Genomic DNA, 18,893 nt, shown 5'->3' with positions numbered 1-18,893 from the left:
GACGAAACGCGCGTCAAACTGGATTCCACTACTAGCCACTATACATCTTTGCTATTTCTTAGAATGTTTACGATATAATTTGGCATATAAGATTGATCATTATATTGTCTTGGTAATATTCATGATATGGTTGTGAAATAAGTGTTGTTCAACAGATCAAGACTGATTTATCTCTATCCAAATAAGAATCCAAGACTGTTGATGAAGATTTATTTATGAACCAAAAAAAAGTTAGACCAATGATTTACAACTGATGAAGTCGTTGATTTTCAGTGTCTATTGCAGTTGTTTACAGTTAATTGTTAAATCTAGAAATTGAATTTTTGCTTTGTCACGTACAACGTGAGCACTAGAATGTTTAAAACTTCCGAGTCGCAAGTTAGAAAATGGAAGACCGGTAAGAAGAAATCTTATTCCAGTTAGCCAAATACAGTACAAAACACTCGGGTATTTATAATTTTTGGTAAAAACAAAATCACCATCATCTAATCCTCATGTAGCAATTTTTAGAATCTGTCCAATTGGGAAGGCACACATCAAGATTTTAGAATTTTCTTCCATACGATAGTTAGGTGGAATATCTTCGGCTAATTTAAAGCTTCCTTGAGTCCACTGGAAGCTGTCCGCATATTAACCAACGAATTTAGAGATATCTGACAAAGTGAATAACATTTCTGAACATTATCCTTTGCAATTTTCATAGTTGAAATCATGGACTGATACCATGTTTTGGTTTGGCTGCCCTCTAACTCTCATCCAACCATCCCCAATACTAGTCAGAATTGCACGTCGTGGTAATCGGTGTTCAGGCATACGTAACACGTGACCCAATTATCTCAGTCGATGAAGATTCACAACCTCATCAACTGATTTACCATCAATCCCTAATACCCTGTGTGTAACCTTACTATTACTTACTTGGTGAACACTTAATTAGTAGATTACTGAATCGTCATCTAACTATGTTATTACGTAACTTCACTTAATCTATAATATTGTACGATGATCTTTCATTGTCTTCAATGTCATTGAAAACTTTATCATAAAAAAAACTTAACAACTGAATGAGAATTGTTTCCCTTTCATCTATTATAGAAAAAATGATTCTCTAATTAATGATGGTATGATAAACATTGATGGGATTCATATCTTTTTACAAATTTATTATGAAGACCTTAGTTTTACATTCTGTTTTCTATTTCCCAATGTCACATGACTATTTGTCAAAAATATACCGGTGGGAAATTTAATTTCAGTTCTACTAATTGAATCATTGATAATTTATCGTCAACAGTAAACATGTGACCACTATTTTTTTCTTGGGATGGGAAAAGAAAAAAAACATTTAAATTGATGTAGGAAACATTTACTTTAAAATTTAAAGGAGAAAAAACAAACATTTCGAGTTCCGCGTACGGGATCGTGGACGCGAACTGCTGAGAAGTCTTATATTAGGACGAAACGACCGTCTAATGCTCCCAGGGTTTCCATGGTGGTCTACGTTTGATTGACTCATGAACTCAACTACTTAATTACTATAATATCCACAAACCCCCCTTTCATAAAATTGGATTTGCAGATTTTTAAATAAACCCTACAATTAAAGAACATATGGAACTCAAAACAACTGTCAACTAATTTCAAAGTGAGAATCTTCAATATGAACATCAAGATAGTTCAAATGTATGGAGCTGAAACTTGAATAAAAACTACACAAGCATCATCGAGAAAGTACAAGTATTTATAAACGATTGTCTACGCAAAATACTCGACATTCACTGGCCGGATACGATCAGAAACAGTCTACTCTAGGAGAAGACAAACCAGCTTCCAGCTGAAGAGGAAATTAGAAAATGGATATGACATACATTACGAAAGTTATCAAACTGCACCATGAGGCAAGCCCCAGTTTGGAATCCTGAAAAGAGACGGAAAAGAGAAAGACCAAAGAACACATTACGTCGAGAAATAGAAGCAGGTATGGAAAGGATGAATAACAACTGGAAAGAACTGGAAAGGATTGTCGAGGACAGGGTTGGATTGAAAATGCGGGTAGGCGGCCTATGCCCCTCCACGAAGGGTAACAGGCGTAAGTAAGTAAGTAATGAACAATGTCGACTAGAAAAAGTGTCGACAACTCGTTTATAATAAATTAGGGAGTTCTTATTTCAAAAAATGTAACTCGGGAACAATAATGATAATGGTTATGATAATAATATGCACATTCAAAATTCAATATAGTCTGGATACCTCTCAATTTTAAACTCGTCTAGCTTTTATCTTGCTTCTTGATTATCTTTCATTAGTGTAAAGGGTTTCTGAAGATTATGGAACGTTTCATTATAAATTGAATTTAGTTAGTAAACTATGGAAAATCGAGAAGCATGGGAAAGTTGTTTCATTCTACTATGGTACTTCTCATCAGTGCGTGTCTAAAGGATCGTTCCTAGGTTTGGTTATGAACACTTTCCTCTGAAAAGTCCTATACTGGGGAGAAACAGCCATATAGCAGTCCCGGATTTTCATTGATGGTCTGGTTAATATCAATCTGTGATGTACACTATGAAGATTATCCATTAATTATCCAGGATAAAGTATTTTATTTGTTATGAAAGCATAATTCTACTTATTTTACTGAAATAGTTTGTGATTGATAATGACTGAAGAAAATGGTAATAAATAAATCGTTACAAATTAAATTAGAATTGGATGCGCACTGCTGAGGAGTCCTACAATAGGACGAAACGGCCATCCATTGTTTCCAGGTTTTCCATGGTGGTCTATCTTCAGTTGACTCATAATTTCAACTATTGACTTAGAAGTGTTAAAAACAATGACTTGTAATTAATTTTCTGTTTCAAATAAATTATATTTTTAACAGATGAATTCATGAGTCGATCTAACCATCTAACCATCACTGAAAACCTGGAAGGAATATGTGCTTGTTCCATCCTAGTGTATGACTTCTCAAAGGTGCGCATCCAAGGTTTTGCACTTGAGACTCGAACCCAAGACCTTACCTCTCGCATGCCAACACTTAATCTCTAGGCGTAAGGGATAGTGAATGTCCACTGCTGGGAAGTCCCACAGTACTTCCAGGCTTTCATGGATGATTTATCTTAGATCGACCCATGAATTAAACTATTAAAATTACTACAATCTCCACAAATCCCTATACTCAAATTATCTTTTGTGTAAGATTTTAGATGATAATTTGTTTCCTCACCGTTGGATGCCGCCTCAGTGGTCTATCGGTTAAGGGCTCTGACTCGAGACTGGTAGGTCCTGGGTTCGAATCTCACGAGTGCGGGATCGTGGATGGGCACTGCTGAGGAGTCCCATAATAGGACGAAACGGCTGTCAAGCAGTGCTTCCAGGTTTTCCATGGTGATCTAGCTTCAATTGACTCATGATTTCAACAGTGAAAATACTAAATTCTCCACAAAACCCCCTCTGATCTTTCCTCACTTAGTTTGCTCAATGGATATTTCCAGTAAACTAATGAAGTATGAGACCATTTCTAGGGGAACAAATTCACAATAAATAAGTCATATGAATAATTTAAACAAACTAGTTGATAAGTGAATATTAAGAAAGTGTAATTTGAAAAGGAAAAGGATTGTTTTATTGCGTAATTTAATGTTTAATCGTTACTATTAGTTACGACATTTAAGAAGATATAAAAATGTTTTGTTTTTCTCTTTGATGATTGAAACCCTTTAAGTCTATGTAAATACTTTGTTTAAATATCAGATACGCGTCATTTAAATTATTTATATAATAAAATCTTATATTTCTTTATAAATGGTATGTTTTTCGGATAGTATTGTCATGTAGGTTACTTATATCCATATAAGTAGTATGTATTGATGGTCAGGCATTAAATGTATTTCAGTAGAAGATCGACAAGAAAAGGACGGAAATAGGATGCAATTGGTTTGAAAATGCATCAACAATAATAATCGAGGATGATGGACTGATATTTGCAACAGGAACAGTCAAGTTTGAGACGATGGATTAATAGTTTGCAAATGAACTATTTACTATATGGTTCTCAGGGTCTAGTGAGATATTCTGTAGTTTTGTGACCTGATACATTCGATTCCCACCACTTATGTTCTGGTTCACTACAGTATATTTCGTCCGTTGTTAGATAGGTGCAGTTTAAATGATTTGGACTGATGTTCCTTGTTTGTTGACACTTGAAAAGAGTATCAATCTAGTATACTAAGAATGTTGATGATTCTAATGGAATATTCTCTGCACAAATTTACCTATTGTCAACAACGTAAGACGAAATTCATGCTAAATAAAATCAAGAACTTGCGTTTGTATAGAACGGAAACAAAGTTGGATAGCAACCTAAATACTGGAACTAAAACAGGCGAAAGGTATTTGTAGTCAGTTCAGTTTAAAGTGTACTAAGTTGTTAGTGAAGTACTATACAATTATAAGCATTCTATATATTCTCTTAACTTCTCCCCGAAGTTTGTGTTGATGATGTCGTTCAGAAGGACGATGAAAGCTCCACGACTAAATCGTCCAGCTCAGAGAACAAACAATTTCAAGTTCACTTAGTATTGTTTGTTTGAATCTTCCCATTAATGTTTATGACAATAAGATACTGACCAGCTGCAGTCCTAAACACCAATGGGAAGATTCAAACAAATAATATTAAGTGAATTTAAACTTCACCCCATTGCACAAGCAAGTGCCTATCACGACTCATTAGCTGAGTAGATAACGTGATAGCGTTTGAAGCGAAAGTTACTGAGTTTGAGTCCCAGAGTGATCATCAACAAGTCTGAGATGCAGGTACATCCAGTTGACGAGTCCGGAATAGGACGAAGTGTCGCGCGTCCTGGATTCCACCGCTAGCTACTATCCATCTTTGCTTATAAACAATTTTATGGTTAAGTTAATCTCTGTAACTGATCAACCTAATGAAGATTGAATATCTTTTACACTGTTTACAAGATTACTATTATCCTATAATCAAATTAAAATGAAATCGATGCAAATATGTCAATGAATAAACTAAGATCCCTTGTAGACTTTTTCTTCATTAAACAAGGAAATAGGTGAATTGTAAAGAAAAATACCGATAAGCAACGAAGGGGGGGAAGTAAATCAGTTTTATGGTAAAAAGCTTTCACAACCTTTTTAAATTAATCTAATTAACTTGAATTGGCATTATATTGAGAAACAGTAACAATTTTAATGTAATAATAGTAATGTTTTTCATCTAATAAACACTTACTTACTTACGTCTGTTACTCCTCGTGGAGGAGCATAGGCCACACACCCGCATTCTTTATCCAATCCTGTCCTGGGCTCAACTTTCCAGTTCTTTCCAGTTGTTATTCACCCTTTTCATGTCTGCTTCCAATTCTCGACTCAGTGTGTTCTTTGGCCTTACTCTTTTCCGCTTCCCTTCCGAAATCCAAGTTAGGGCTTGCCTCGTGATGCAGTTAGATGATTACCACAATGTATGTCCTATTCACTTCCAACGTCTTTTCCTAATTTCCTCTTCAGCAGGAAGCTGGATTTCCTTCTTTCACAGTTGACTGTTGCTGATAGTATCCGGCCAGTGAATGTTGAGTACTCTTCGTAGACAACTGTATATTAATACTTGTACCTTCTTCTCAGGAACTCCATAGTGTCGAAGAAGTTTCCATAATGTTCTCCGGTCCACACTGTCAAACGCCTTCTCATAGTCAATGAAGTTGATGTATAGTGACGAATTCCACTCAATTGATTATTCCACGATGATTCGTAGTGTTGCAATTTGGTTTGTGCATGACCGATCCTTACGGAATCCAGCCTGCTGATATCGAAGTCAATCGTCTACTGCGTCTTTCATCCGGTTCAACAACATTCTGTTGAAAACTTTTCCTGGAACTGATAGTAGTGTAATGCCTCTGTAATTCCCACATTTGCTCAGATTTCCTTTCTTTGGTATCTTGATGAGGTATCCTTCTTTGCAGTTCGTTTGCATTTGTTCCTCCTCCCAAATCTACACTACAGATCACCAATACATATACTCACAAGGAGAATACAGAAAATAAAATGGAAATCAATTCAATGGATAATCTAACTATCTATTAACACATTTAGGATACGAAACTAATTAGTCAGATATATAACTCACTGGATGAAGGTTCAGTCGTTCAGAGGTTAAGTTTTCACGCTCAAAACTAAAGATTGTTAGTTAGATGGTCTCGATAGGATTGTGGATGCGTTCGTGCTGAGGTGTCCGACATTAGTACTTCACAGTGATCTAATGCTAATTGGTTTCTAACGGTTATCTAACTAACTTCAGTCCATGGTAAAAAACTATTTCTCATTAGGTAACTAATTACATAAATGTAATTCATTTAACCATATTTAACTTTATTTGTTTGAGATTGAAACACATAGGGTATAAAATTGCTAATTATACTACTGATAAGTTGCTAAAACTAATCAATTAGTATTCAAACCAAGTGATCTATTTGAAAGTAACTTACTGCAATCACTAGGATTATTTATTTATTTATACACGTAAATATTGGTACAAGGAAGCACCAGATACATATACGCCGCACAAATCCCATTTGATTTGTGTGAGGGCTGTGAAACTGACCAGGTGCCCAAATTGAAGCAGGTGGTTTTCTTAAGAGGCCACACTCGGAGCCTTTGACCTAAAGGTCTGATCCACAAGGCAGTGGAGCATCGTGAGGAGATGCAGTCCCATGGTAGCCGGTAACCGACGATTGATTCATACGCCATTTGTTCCCTCAGGAAACTGGAGCTAGGCCATGTGCACGATTGGTTTGGAATGAGGGTTTTCCAACCACCCTAGGTGGACTTTCCGTGTCCACCAACCCGGTTGAAGCGCTGGACATTCGCTTTTCGTCCTTTCACTTTCGTGAACATCACCCCCGGTGTGAGAAGGCAGTGAGTAGGAATTCCCTGGCAGAGGCTGTTTAGGCGTGGCCATGTGAGAGCATTTCAAGAGGGAGAGCTCACTCTCCGCACTCTCGGCAGTACCAGGGCATTTTGAGGGCTATTGTTTGTTAAACAATCAAATCTCTTTAATATCTATTGCCCAGTCTATTCAAAAGATATCTTCTCTTAAACAATACCAATGAATAAAGAAAACCATCGAAAAATAAAAGAATATTGAATGAAAACTAATTAATTATTTAAGTAGTATGGGAAGAAGAAAGACAATAAACGAAGGCTTCAACTATATTGTTGTCTTAAATTTGACATATAAAGATAAATCATTCAATTAAATGATGGGGAAATAATCTAAACAAAGAGAATGGGGAAGGAGAGTTTGTGTACAAAACAATAGGATAATCATTTTGTTCACTTATGGTAATTTGTCACATACTTTTCAATATTGAAAATAAATATGTGTCCATGGTGAATATGGTAAATAAAGTAAATAAGAAAGTAGGGGAGGGGGGGGGCAAGATTTTGTGGAAAATGTATGATTTTCATAGTTTTAAATCATGAATTGGTCTTAGTTAGACAGCCATTGAAAACCAGGAGACACTGGACAGCTACTTCGTTCTAGTATGGAACTTGTCAACAATAAAATGGAAGATGTTTATGTAAGATCGTGAATTAATTAAGGAATCGCCAGCTTATTGATTTAACGGTTAAGTACCGCGTTCAATCTCTTGTAATGGGATTGTGGACTTGTACTACTGGAGAGTCATATACTAAGATAGGACAGTATTCCAGTGTTTCCAGATTTTCAATGGTGGTCTAGCTCAGATCGACTAGTGAATTCAGCACTGAAAATACTACAATCTGCCCATACAGTTACCACGTTATTTGCTAAGCTAGTGAAATTAGATGATTACTAACTTGTTCAATGAATATGATATACACATATAATGACAAGTAAAAGTTTGTACTATATTGTTCCTGATATTTACGACTGGGTTGTAAGCAATAGTGGCATCATGAACAGAATTATTTAACGTAGCCATTTCTAACAAGTTCTTCTGAGTGTATAGCAAAAATGAAAATGAATTCTTAGTTTACGATTGTGAAGATCATTGAAATTCATTGAGATCATGAACCGATCAATATTTGACATTACTTAAACTTACTTACTTACTTACTTACTTCTCCTGTAGCTCCTCCGGAGGCTACTGCCGATCCCAAGCCCGGATAAAGGAGGAGGGTAGGGCATGGGGTTAGCGACCCCATTACCAAAAAAATATTATAATAATAATAATAATGATAATCCTTATTGTTATCTAATGATCAACTTGATCTAATCTCCGGAAACTATTGGACTGAATTATTTTCTATAAAAAAAAATTTAACATTGATTCAAATAGAAACTTTTTTATGATAAAATACAAGAATGAAACTTGGATAAAATTGGCATGTAGCATTTCATTCAATCTGATTACTTTCATTCATGTTATATTGCAGTTTGTGTTTCTTTTTCCCTTTTTTTCGGGTAAAATTTAATCTGTGAGGAAGTTGTAAAAACGTTAAAACAATATGATAGTAATTTTATATGGTTGAAATCATGAATCAATTGAAGATAGACCATCATGGAAAACCTGGGAGCTTAACTTGTAGACCACTGAGCCGGCATCCACTGGTGTTAATGTCTAACTTCAACTAATCCACAAAATTGAGTGACATATCCATCATTGTCTTCAGTGAGTTGATATCTCCTAACAGACCTGGTTGAACTCCACTGGTTACTGCTTCACACTAGAACTCCAGGAAATGCCTCATGGAGTCTGTCACTAGTGAGCATATGATCGTTATCAGAAAGGGGTTTTGTGAAGATTTTAGTAATTTTATATAATTGAAATCATCATAGTAATTTAATAATTGAATTCATGAATCGATTGAAGATAGACCATCATGGAAAACCAGGGAGGATTGCATGACGGCATAGTCCCAGTGAGAGACTCCTCAGTTGTGCGCATGAGCGATCCCGCCTTGCGAGATTCTAACCCAGGATCTATCAGTCTTATGCGCGAACGCTTAAACTCTAGATTACTGAGTCGGCATCCAACGGTGAATTGAATTATTGAATCAGTATAATATCAACGAAAACCTCTTTCTGATAATATAATATTAACAGTTGAATACTATACTGGGACGAAACGACCATCCAGTTCTATCAAGTTTTCGGTGTTGGTTTAGCTTAGATAGACTCATGAATTCAACCGTGAAAATACTACAATCTCCAAAAATCCCTATTCTGATGATATGACACTAGTAATCAGCAAAGATGGATAGTAGCTAGCAGTAGAATGAAGAACGCGCTTTTCGTTTTATTTAGGACTCCTAAACTGGATGTACCTTAATCTCATATTTGATGTTCACTCCACGACTCAAATCCAGTACCGTTCATTTCAAACGACATTGCTTTATCCCGTTAGCTACTGAGGACGAAACGTGCGTCCTGGATTCCACTACTAATCACTATCCATCCCTGCTTACAATGCTGATAAGTTATGGCAATATCGAGGCTATACTCGCATTATACACATATGCCAATAAGAGACTGATCAATTATGGTCTTAAACATCAATGGGAATATTCAAGTAAACAATACTAAGTGAATTTGATTTTAGTTATAAAAAGAGATTTGTTATTTGGGAATAATTCTATTACAGTTTATCAATGCTTACAAATAGCATATACTGAATTAAGGCATTATGTCACATGTTAGTTATGATAATGTGATCGTTTGTTGAAATCTCTGAACGAAATATGGTTTGTATCACAAAATGAAATTAACTGAATGAATATTATAATCTAGTGATTGGCCTCAAGAGGTATTTCCTGGAGTTCTAGTGAAAAACAGTGACCAGTGAAGTTCCACCGGGTCTGAAGTGAGATGGAAACTCACTGAAGACAATGGTGGACGATTGCTCAATCTTGTGGATTGGTTGAAGTTAGCCACTAACACCAGTGGATGCCGGCTCGGTGGTCTAGAGGTTAAGTGCTCGCGCGCGAAACTTATAGGTCCTGGGTTAGAATCTCGAGAGATGAGATCATGGATGCGCACCGCTGAGGAGTCCCACAATAAGACGAAACGGCCATCCACTGCTTCCAGGTTTTCCATGATTGTCTATCTTCAGTTAACTAATGATTTCAACTATAAACGACAAAAGAGAATTGTTCAATCACAATATCATATGAGTAATTAAGAGTTTTATTGAAAAATTTGTTTCTCGATGAAAATTATTCAAATTTTTGTTGCTATTTGAAAACTAGAAAAAATAATTTATTCGGATGACATAAGTATGTTTGGATGATCTATAGTTTCTTATTCTAAGCGACTTTCACTAATTGTTATAAACCATATAGATTAGTGGTATTTGTTGAAGATAACTAGAAAACTAAAAGCTACATACAATATCTTTGGATTCTATATGGTATTTAAAAATAAATAGAAATACTGATTAATATTGTTTAACTATTGTTCTCAGTAGCTAAGTGAATAGCATGATGGCGTTTAAAGCGAATGGTACTAGATTCGAGTCTCAGAGTAAACATCAATTGTGAGACTCAGGTACATCCAGTTGACCAGTCCTAAGTAGGACGAAAATATTGGCAAAAAGTATATCGGAAATTCCCAAATTTATAAAATTCTAATCCACTGTCAGTAACATGATGTTTTTGGTTATCTAAAAAGCTTACATCATCGATGAACACGGTGGATCGGATGCAGACATGAAGATGCGGATCAGTAAAGCAAGGCAGCATATTTACAACTGGAGAACATCTGGAACTCAAAATAACTGTTAACCAACTCCAAAGTCAGAATTTTCAATACAAATATCAAGACAGTTCTACTGTATGGGGCGGAGATGTGGAGAACTACGGAAGCCATCATCCAAAAGATGCAGGTGTTTATTAACAGTTGTCTACGCAAGATACTTCGAATCCGTTGGCCAGACACAATCAGCAACAACCTACTTTAGGAGAGAACAAACCAAATTCCATTCAGCGGAGGAAGAAATCAGGAAGAAGCACTGGAACTGGGTACGACACACATTAAGGAAATCACCCAACTGCATCACAATGCAAGCCGTCACATGGAATCCTGAAGGCCAAAGGAGAAGAGGAAGATCAAAGAACATATTACTTCGAGAAATGGAGACAGACATGAGAAGAATGAACAAAAAACTGGATAAAACTAGAAAGGAAGGACCATTGTAGTGTGGATTGGAGAATACTGGTCGGCGGCCTATGCTCCATTGGGAGTAACAGGTGTAAGTAAGTAAGTAAAAAGCTTAAAAAGCTATTTGGTCTAGTTTGATTCTCTGTAATCCTGTCTACAAACTCTTAGACAGAAATTCATACCTATTACATAATCTATTGACTACTCAAACTTTGTACTTCAATATCAAATGCGTTGTCTTTGTTGTAGGGGGGAGGAGGGCTATTTGAAACAAAACCTATCAAACTTCACACGACATAGTAACCATTCACCCTACACTTCATCTACATTCAATCTCCAATACTTCAACTTCTGTACAATTTTTTTTGTATTTTTTCTAATTTTTTTTTGTTTTTTAGTTTAAAAAATGGATCTTTAATTTAGACAATTTATTTGTCACATTTACTGTATTAGCTGTTATATTGGGTATGACAATTGGTTTATTAGTTAAAATTTATGCAACACCATCACCAAGAACAATTTATCTTTTATCATTTCCTGGTGAATTATTAATGAATATGTTAAAAATGTTAATTATACCATTAATTGTATCCAGTTTAATAGCAGGTTAGTAACCATGCCTATATATATGTATCTATGGTATTCTGTGTGTAATACTGTTTATTGTATACATTTGTTTTTCTTCTATATACGTATACCATATTGTTATAACGTGTGTGCCTGAATGCCCTGTTATATATCACGTGAAGATGCCGCCAATTAGAGAGCAGTGATTCATTGATCGGAGGAATGATACGCAAAAGCTGTATGAGCTGTCTTGAGTACTTATCAGTACTGCTATCTGCCTAGTATAGACAGTTAAGTCCAGAACACCAATAATAGCCTCTTCAATATGAATCATTATTCACAAATATACTAGGTTTATATACTAAAGAAACAGACCACATCGTACCAATAAAATAGAAAATAACATTTGTATAAGATTTAGACAAATGTGGCTGTGAATAGGGGGAGCAGTAATTAATGGAATGGGGATCACTCAAGAATGACAAATCCTACAGTAATAGTCTATAGATCAAAATAAAGCTTATCATAAGAGGAACATAAATATGAATAGTTCCGTTACTCTACAATTATACAATAGGAGATATACATATCATATTGGTCCATAAATAGTTTTCAAAAGTTACTATTCATAATTCTCTTAGGGATAATAACACAAATCATTTCAACAAAATAATTGTAAATATTTGAACACATTCGGTTATTGATTGAATTGGGGTATTTTTCTAGTTGTTGTAATTTTTGACATTCGGTATCCATTATTATTACTATTAATATTATTATTCAAGCACATAAATATTGGTACAAAGGGGCACCAGATATATATGCGCCGCACAAATCACATTTGGTTTGTGTGAGGGCTATGATACTGCCCAGGTGCCCAAACCGAAACAGGTGGTTTTCTTAGGGGACCACACCCGGAACCTTTGACCTAATGGTCTGATTCACAAGGCGTATCGTGAGAAGATGCAGTCCCATGGTAGCCGGTTACCGACGATTGATTAATACGCCATTTGTTCCTTCAGGATACTGGAGCTGGGCCATGTGCACCATTGGTTTGGAATCAGTGTTTTCCAACTCGGTTAAAGCTCCGGACATTTGGTTTACGTCCTCTCAATTTCGTAAGCAACACCCCAGGTGTTAAAAGGTAGTGAGTAGGACTTCCCTGGGAGAGGCTATATACGGCTGGCCGTATGAGAGCATTTCAGGAGGGAGAGTAAACTCTCCACACTCTCGGCCGTACCAGGACATTTAGGAGGCATTCGGTATCAATAAATATGTATATAATACACTAAGATATACATGTTCACATTTATATTTTCATTCATTGGTTAAGTAACAGAGAACTTAACGTAATATTTGAATGTTGTACAGTTGAGAATAAGACAACTTGAATTGTTTAAGAAGTTTGTTGTGATGAAAGTATTTTCAAAACATTCTTTGAATTCTAATGTTTTATTAGTTAATGTTATAAAATCAAATAACCACATACACACACACACTAAACAATCTTACTTCATTATCTTCATCGTACATTATTAATTATATAGTTTATCTCATATCATAATCAAAAGGAATGATTTAAAATCTCATTGTTAGTATTAATAATGTGGTGTGGGTTACTTATATCCACATAAGTGGTATATGGTGATGGTCAGGAATATAATGTATTTTGGCATAAGATAGATAAGGAAAGAATAGGAACGAAACGGTGATTAGTGTAGCTAAATAAGATTTCAGACACCTGATACATATGGTAATGTTTGACGGTCGCTGATAAGAGCGAATTGATTGACGCTGAAAATGAAAACCATTGAATGTCTGTATCATTAAAAAAATGATGTTATAACACCCCTCCCCCCAATAAAAACTACTTTCATAGAAATATTTTAGGAATTACAATCACTAAGTTGGTTACTGATATCATTGCGATTATCACTATGCAGAATACTTTCATCAACAATCTTATATACTTTAAATGATAAAGTATAAAGCCTATATACAAATAGCATAGATATGAAATCTTTTCTTATTACGTAATAATCCACTCAATTCATTGGATCATATTGTCCATTTCCTGTTTATTTTTTAACTGTTGATCATCTTTAACATTTCCCAAATTAAAAGTGATACAATAAAATCATAACTATTCCGATTATCATTGATTATGTCGGTGTGTGTGTGTGTGTGAGTGTTCCCATTTGTGAATTGTATCGCACAGAATTGAAATATACAGATTTGTGTAATGTAAACTATTTTTCTTCAATATAATTGGTTCATTAGCGGAACAGAAAGAAAGTGATCATTGAACATATGAATAGATGTATATATGTATAACGTTTTCCCATTTGACATTCTATTACATGGGAGTAAATCATTGCGATCTAGAAAAAAGTCAGTTACTTTTAAAAGCTAGTTACTGAAGTGATGAAATAACCAATATGAATAATGCTAGGTTACGTATATGGACATATGTAGCCTTCTATACTTACTTACTTACGCCTGTTACTCCCAATGGAGCAAAGGCCGCCGACTAGCATTCTACAACCCACTCTACAATGGGCCTTCTTTTCTAGTTCTATCCAACCTTTGTTCATTCTTCTCATGTCTGTCTCCATTTCTCGAAGTAGTATGTTCTTTGGTCTTCCTCTTCTCCTTTGGCCTTCAGGATTCCATGTGAGGGCTTGTCTCATGACGCCTGTAGCTCCTCCGGGGGCTACTGCCGGTCCCAAGTCCGGGTAAAGGAGGAGGGTTGGGCATGGGGTTGGCGACCCCATTCCGTAGAAAACCAACTCACTAAAAAAACGCTAACCAGAAAGAAATTTATTCAAGCCTTCTATAATAGTTACGTTGTATCAGATAAATTACCAACAGAAACATATAAAGGTAGACAAATTCCCATTTCTTGTTACCTTTAAGTATATTTACCGGTTTATATCTTCATACCAGATCATTTACATTGACGTAACAAAAAATAGGGATTTTTACTCATCATTAGGCACATTCCATTATCTGTTTGATAGTAAACACAAAATTGATAGTTTAAAGTCGTTCAAAGTAATCAAGACCCCAAACGTTTTGAATTTTGTGGGTTACGCCGAGGCCATCACGATTAAAAAGTGAAGCTAAAACAACGAATTCAAAAGGATATAGTTATGGATCTTTTGACACTCTAGTTTTCGTGGCCCAATATCTGACTGTATTTAGTTCATATGATGGTTGTTATTGAAATATACATACCGCCAACCTTCGTATGAAATTATCGAACTAATTAGTGTTAGAGAATGATGGAATAAAATAAGACAAATACGAGGATGAATTGCAGTTGCGCATATTTCATACACTCATTGATCCACATAGACAATCAGAGAAACAAAGTGAAGGAAGCGAAGCAAAACGAAACGAAATGACGAGCAGCGGAGAAGGTGAGTAAGCCAACTCAATACATATTCAAGCGTGACTCGATATTTATATTCAGACAAAAATAAGTTACAGACACATAATGAATAGAGGGGGCAATTAACACATACGGTCATGCAAAAATAGTAGGGATTAATAAGTAAATAGTTGACAGGGTCGAAATGTGGCTTGATAAGAATGAATAAATTGGTCTATCCAGAAGCTAGGATAACCTATGCAGGCTTGGTATAGTGTGCTGTATGCTACTTACGTTGTTATAAGTAGTATATAGCACCAATCAGAAGTGGAATGCCTGGCAGCAGAAGATTGGGAAGATTGAATAGAAGAGAATGGGAACGGACAGTAGTTGTTATGGTTATGAAGGAACGATGAAATTTTGGACATTTGTAGGAGGATTCGCAAAAGAAGTATTGAAAGTGTGGTTTTCACATTTTACCAAAGATACAATTGATTGTTCCTACCTATGTTCTCGTTCATTACAATAGCACTAGCTACAGCATGGTAACCTCTACTTTTTATAGTTCAATTACATATTATCTCATCTCATATTCACAATAACAGACCCCTTTTTGAGGTTAGTAAATCATGTTTGAGCTTAACTAACCGTGGTCGGTTTATTTACTTTCATGGTTGTTATGACTAATCTTAGTGTTGATTTCCATTCATCAAAGACAAGTTACCATTGGTTTCAAAAATGCTTCTTCTATAATTTCCACATTCAGTAACACATAAATCATCACCCACTTTACCATTTCAAAATTCTCCTGTATTTCTTGTCGTTATTCTACTGATATATTTACTACTATTGTCTCCAAGTTGTAAGCAGACAACGAGACGTCATGGAATAATTAAATTCACTTTATTCAGCTGCGTTTGCTGTTTGCGATACAGATCAGTTAGAATTCCCAACCGTCGCTGCCACTTTCACGTATTCGTCGATCTTGTCTATCGTGATGAACCAATCGAGCTATACTGGCTGCAACAATCGTTCCTCAAGTTCCTACCACGCCCGGTGGGTCAGTTGAATAGCAGCAAGACTAAAAGTAGCAAACCCAAGGTCCGAAGGCGAAGTCATACAGCTGACTGTACGGAGATGTGACAGCAGTAAAGTGTTTCCTTTAGATAACCCGCATAACAGCGATGCTGCCTTCTCACAAGGATGGGTGAGGTTAGAAAATGTCGACCCCAAAAATGTATATCTCGCCTTATCTCACGGATGTCCATCTCCGGCGGCGAAGTCTCAACAAGTATGGAGCTAAAACAAAAATTACTCACAAAAAGGTCGTATGTGGCTGACCACAAGCAGTTGTCCGTTGGGCACTGCGGTCACTAAGACCACTTCTAATTCAATGTCCATCTCAGATACTTCCAAAAGAACCCTTCCACAGTGCGGGCAACCGGGAAGTGATAACTGCCTTCATACCTCTAACAGCACTCAAGATCACTGTATTCATAATCAATATCCCTCAGTTAGAAATACAATTTGGGCGAAGAAATGTTTCCTTTCAGTTGGTTCCACTTCGTAGCTCTACGCTGATATATATATATATATATATATATTCCAGTGTTAGCTACTGTCCATCTTTGCTCATATAGTAAATAGTTAACTTGCAAACTATCAATGAATTGTCTCAACCTTGACTGTTTCTTCTGCAAATATGAATTCGTCATCATTGATTATTATTGTTCATGCATTCTCATACCAATTACGTTTCGTTCCCGTTCTTCTGGATATCGATCTTCAATTGAAATACATTCAATGCCCGACTATCGTTATATTTTATTATTATTTATTTATTTAGACACATAAATATTGATACAAGGAGGCACCAGAAATATATGTGTCACACATTTGTGTGTAGGCTGTGATACTGCCCGGGTGCCCAGATCGAAGCAGGTGGCTTTCTTAGAGGGCCATTCCACGAGCCTTTGACCTATATGTCTAATCCACAAGGCAGTAGAGCAACTTCAGGAGATGCAGTCCCATGGTAGCCGGTGATCAACAATAGGTTCATACACCATATGTTCCCTCAGGATCCTGAAGCACATGTATACCATTTGTTTGGAATGAGGGTTTTCCAACTCCCCTAGGTGGACTTTCCGTGTCTACCAACCCGGTTAAAGCCCCAGGCATTCGCTTTTCGTTCTCTCAATTTTGTAAACAACACCCCCGCCACGAGAAGGCAGTGAGTAGGACTTCCCTGGCAGAGGCTGTTTAGGCGTGGCTAGTTTATATCACGAAACAATTAGTAATGAGTATAGAAGCTTAAGTGAAGGGTAGGACTGAAAAAAGAAAAAAACGATTTGGTTGTAATTCATGAATACGTTAGAGTATGCACTATGAAAACCAACTGAGGTTATAAATGGGTGAAAATCGTTGAGACACTCTTCACTACTCAAAGTTTGTGCTGATGATGTCGTTCAGAAGGACGGCGAAAGCTCCACGACCAAACCATCTAGCTCAGAGAACAAACCTAGATCAAAATTGAGTGATTTTATTTGAAATGTATGAAAGTAATTAAGTTTCTATTGACTTTTTCAAACTGATTTTATGTTGAATTAAAAATGAACTGAAGTATGTAAATGAGACCTTCAGTAAATAGGCTTCATTAGTTTTCTTGATATTCAGTAATTCTCGGTGTTATGTTAAAATGTCAATGTGAGTATGGTTCAAATACAACTATGTTTTTAAATTCATTCAGTATTGTTTGTTTGAATCTTCCCATCGATTTGAAGCAAAGGTACTGGGTTCGAGTCACAGAGTGAACATCAACTCTGAGATGCAGGTACATCCAGCTGACGAGTTCCAAATAGGACGAAACGCGCATCAAACTGGATTCCACTGCTAGCCACTATCCATCTCTGCTTACAACTATGTTTTGTTTAGTTGTCTATTGAGAATCGAATGTACTCAATGTTTAAAAGAATTGATCAAATCAGTAGTTATCGGATCGTTTCGTCTAGTAGCAATGTTAACGATTAATACCAGAACTTAATATTATTTTTCTAAGGTTAACTAAACATATGATAGACGTCATGACTATATATCAATTTAGTGAGTCCTATTGACTGAATCATTGAGATGTGAATGATTCTTTGTAATTCTGATGTCTTATATCCGTTAACATTCTAGATAAAATTATGTTTCATTTCTGAGCTTGATAAAACAAAGATAATGACCTTAAAACTACTGACCGGATTTCATAAAACTGTAACATAAGCTTACCTCACAGGAAAACAATTTGCTGGATTTTAGGATGACTTAGAATAATAAAAGAAGAATTTTATTTGTTCCCAAATTAATGATGAAAATGACAGGATATGAAAGCAGAACTATGTAAAGCACTCGCTCCTTTCTATGAAGTGGTGGATGGTGGTTGACAGTGGAATCTAAGATGAGCGTTTCGTTCTATTTGGGACTAGACAATTGGATGTGCCAAGATCTTAGAGTTATTTATTCCGGGACTCGAACACTGTACTGTTCACTTTAAAATTAATTGATCACTAGGTGGTGAGGTTTTTATTTTGACTCTATTCAACAAATGCCTATCGCCTTTAATGTTGATCCTTTTTCAAATTTGTTTTGCTAATTCTTATTATATCTAGGTAATTGATGTGAACCGCGAAACAAGAAGCCTTAACAAACTACGGAAGCTATTTTTGGGGACGTTATTTCATTTAATTCAAAGCTTGTAAAACTGTAACATTCACTTTTGCCCCTAGTCTATTCTACAGATCATGAGCT

The 18,893-nt window shown here is 35.9% G+C and overlaps 1 protein-coding gene across 1 annotated transcript in view; it reads left to right on the top strand.

Moving 5' to 3' along the window:
- Positions 1–18,893, top strand: part of Smp_016600 — a 60,217-nt gene that overhangs the window by 4,063 nt on the left and 37,261 nt on the right. The window contains exon 2 of the mRNA XM_018798418.1: positions 11,563–11,770. Within this exon, the coding sequence (XP_018653362.1) occupies positions 11,563–11,770 (208 nt within the window). The remainder of the gene's footprint in view (positions 1–11,562; positions 11,771–18,893) is intronic.

The sequence above is a fragment of the Schistosoma mansoni genome, chromosome 6, assembly GCF_000237925.1.
Source record: "Schistosoma mansoni strain Puerto Rico chromosome 6, complete genome".
NCBI lineage: Eukaryota > Metazoa > Platyhelminthes > Trematoda > Strigeidida > Schistosomatidae > Schistosoma > Schistosoma mansoni.
This window is presented reverse-complemented; position numbering and strand designations above follow the sequence as displayed.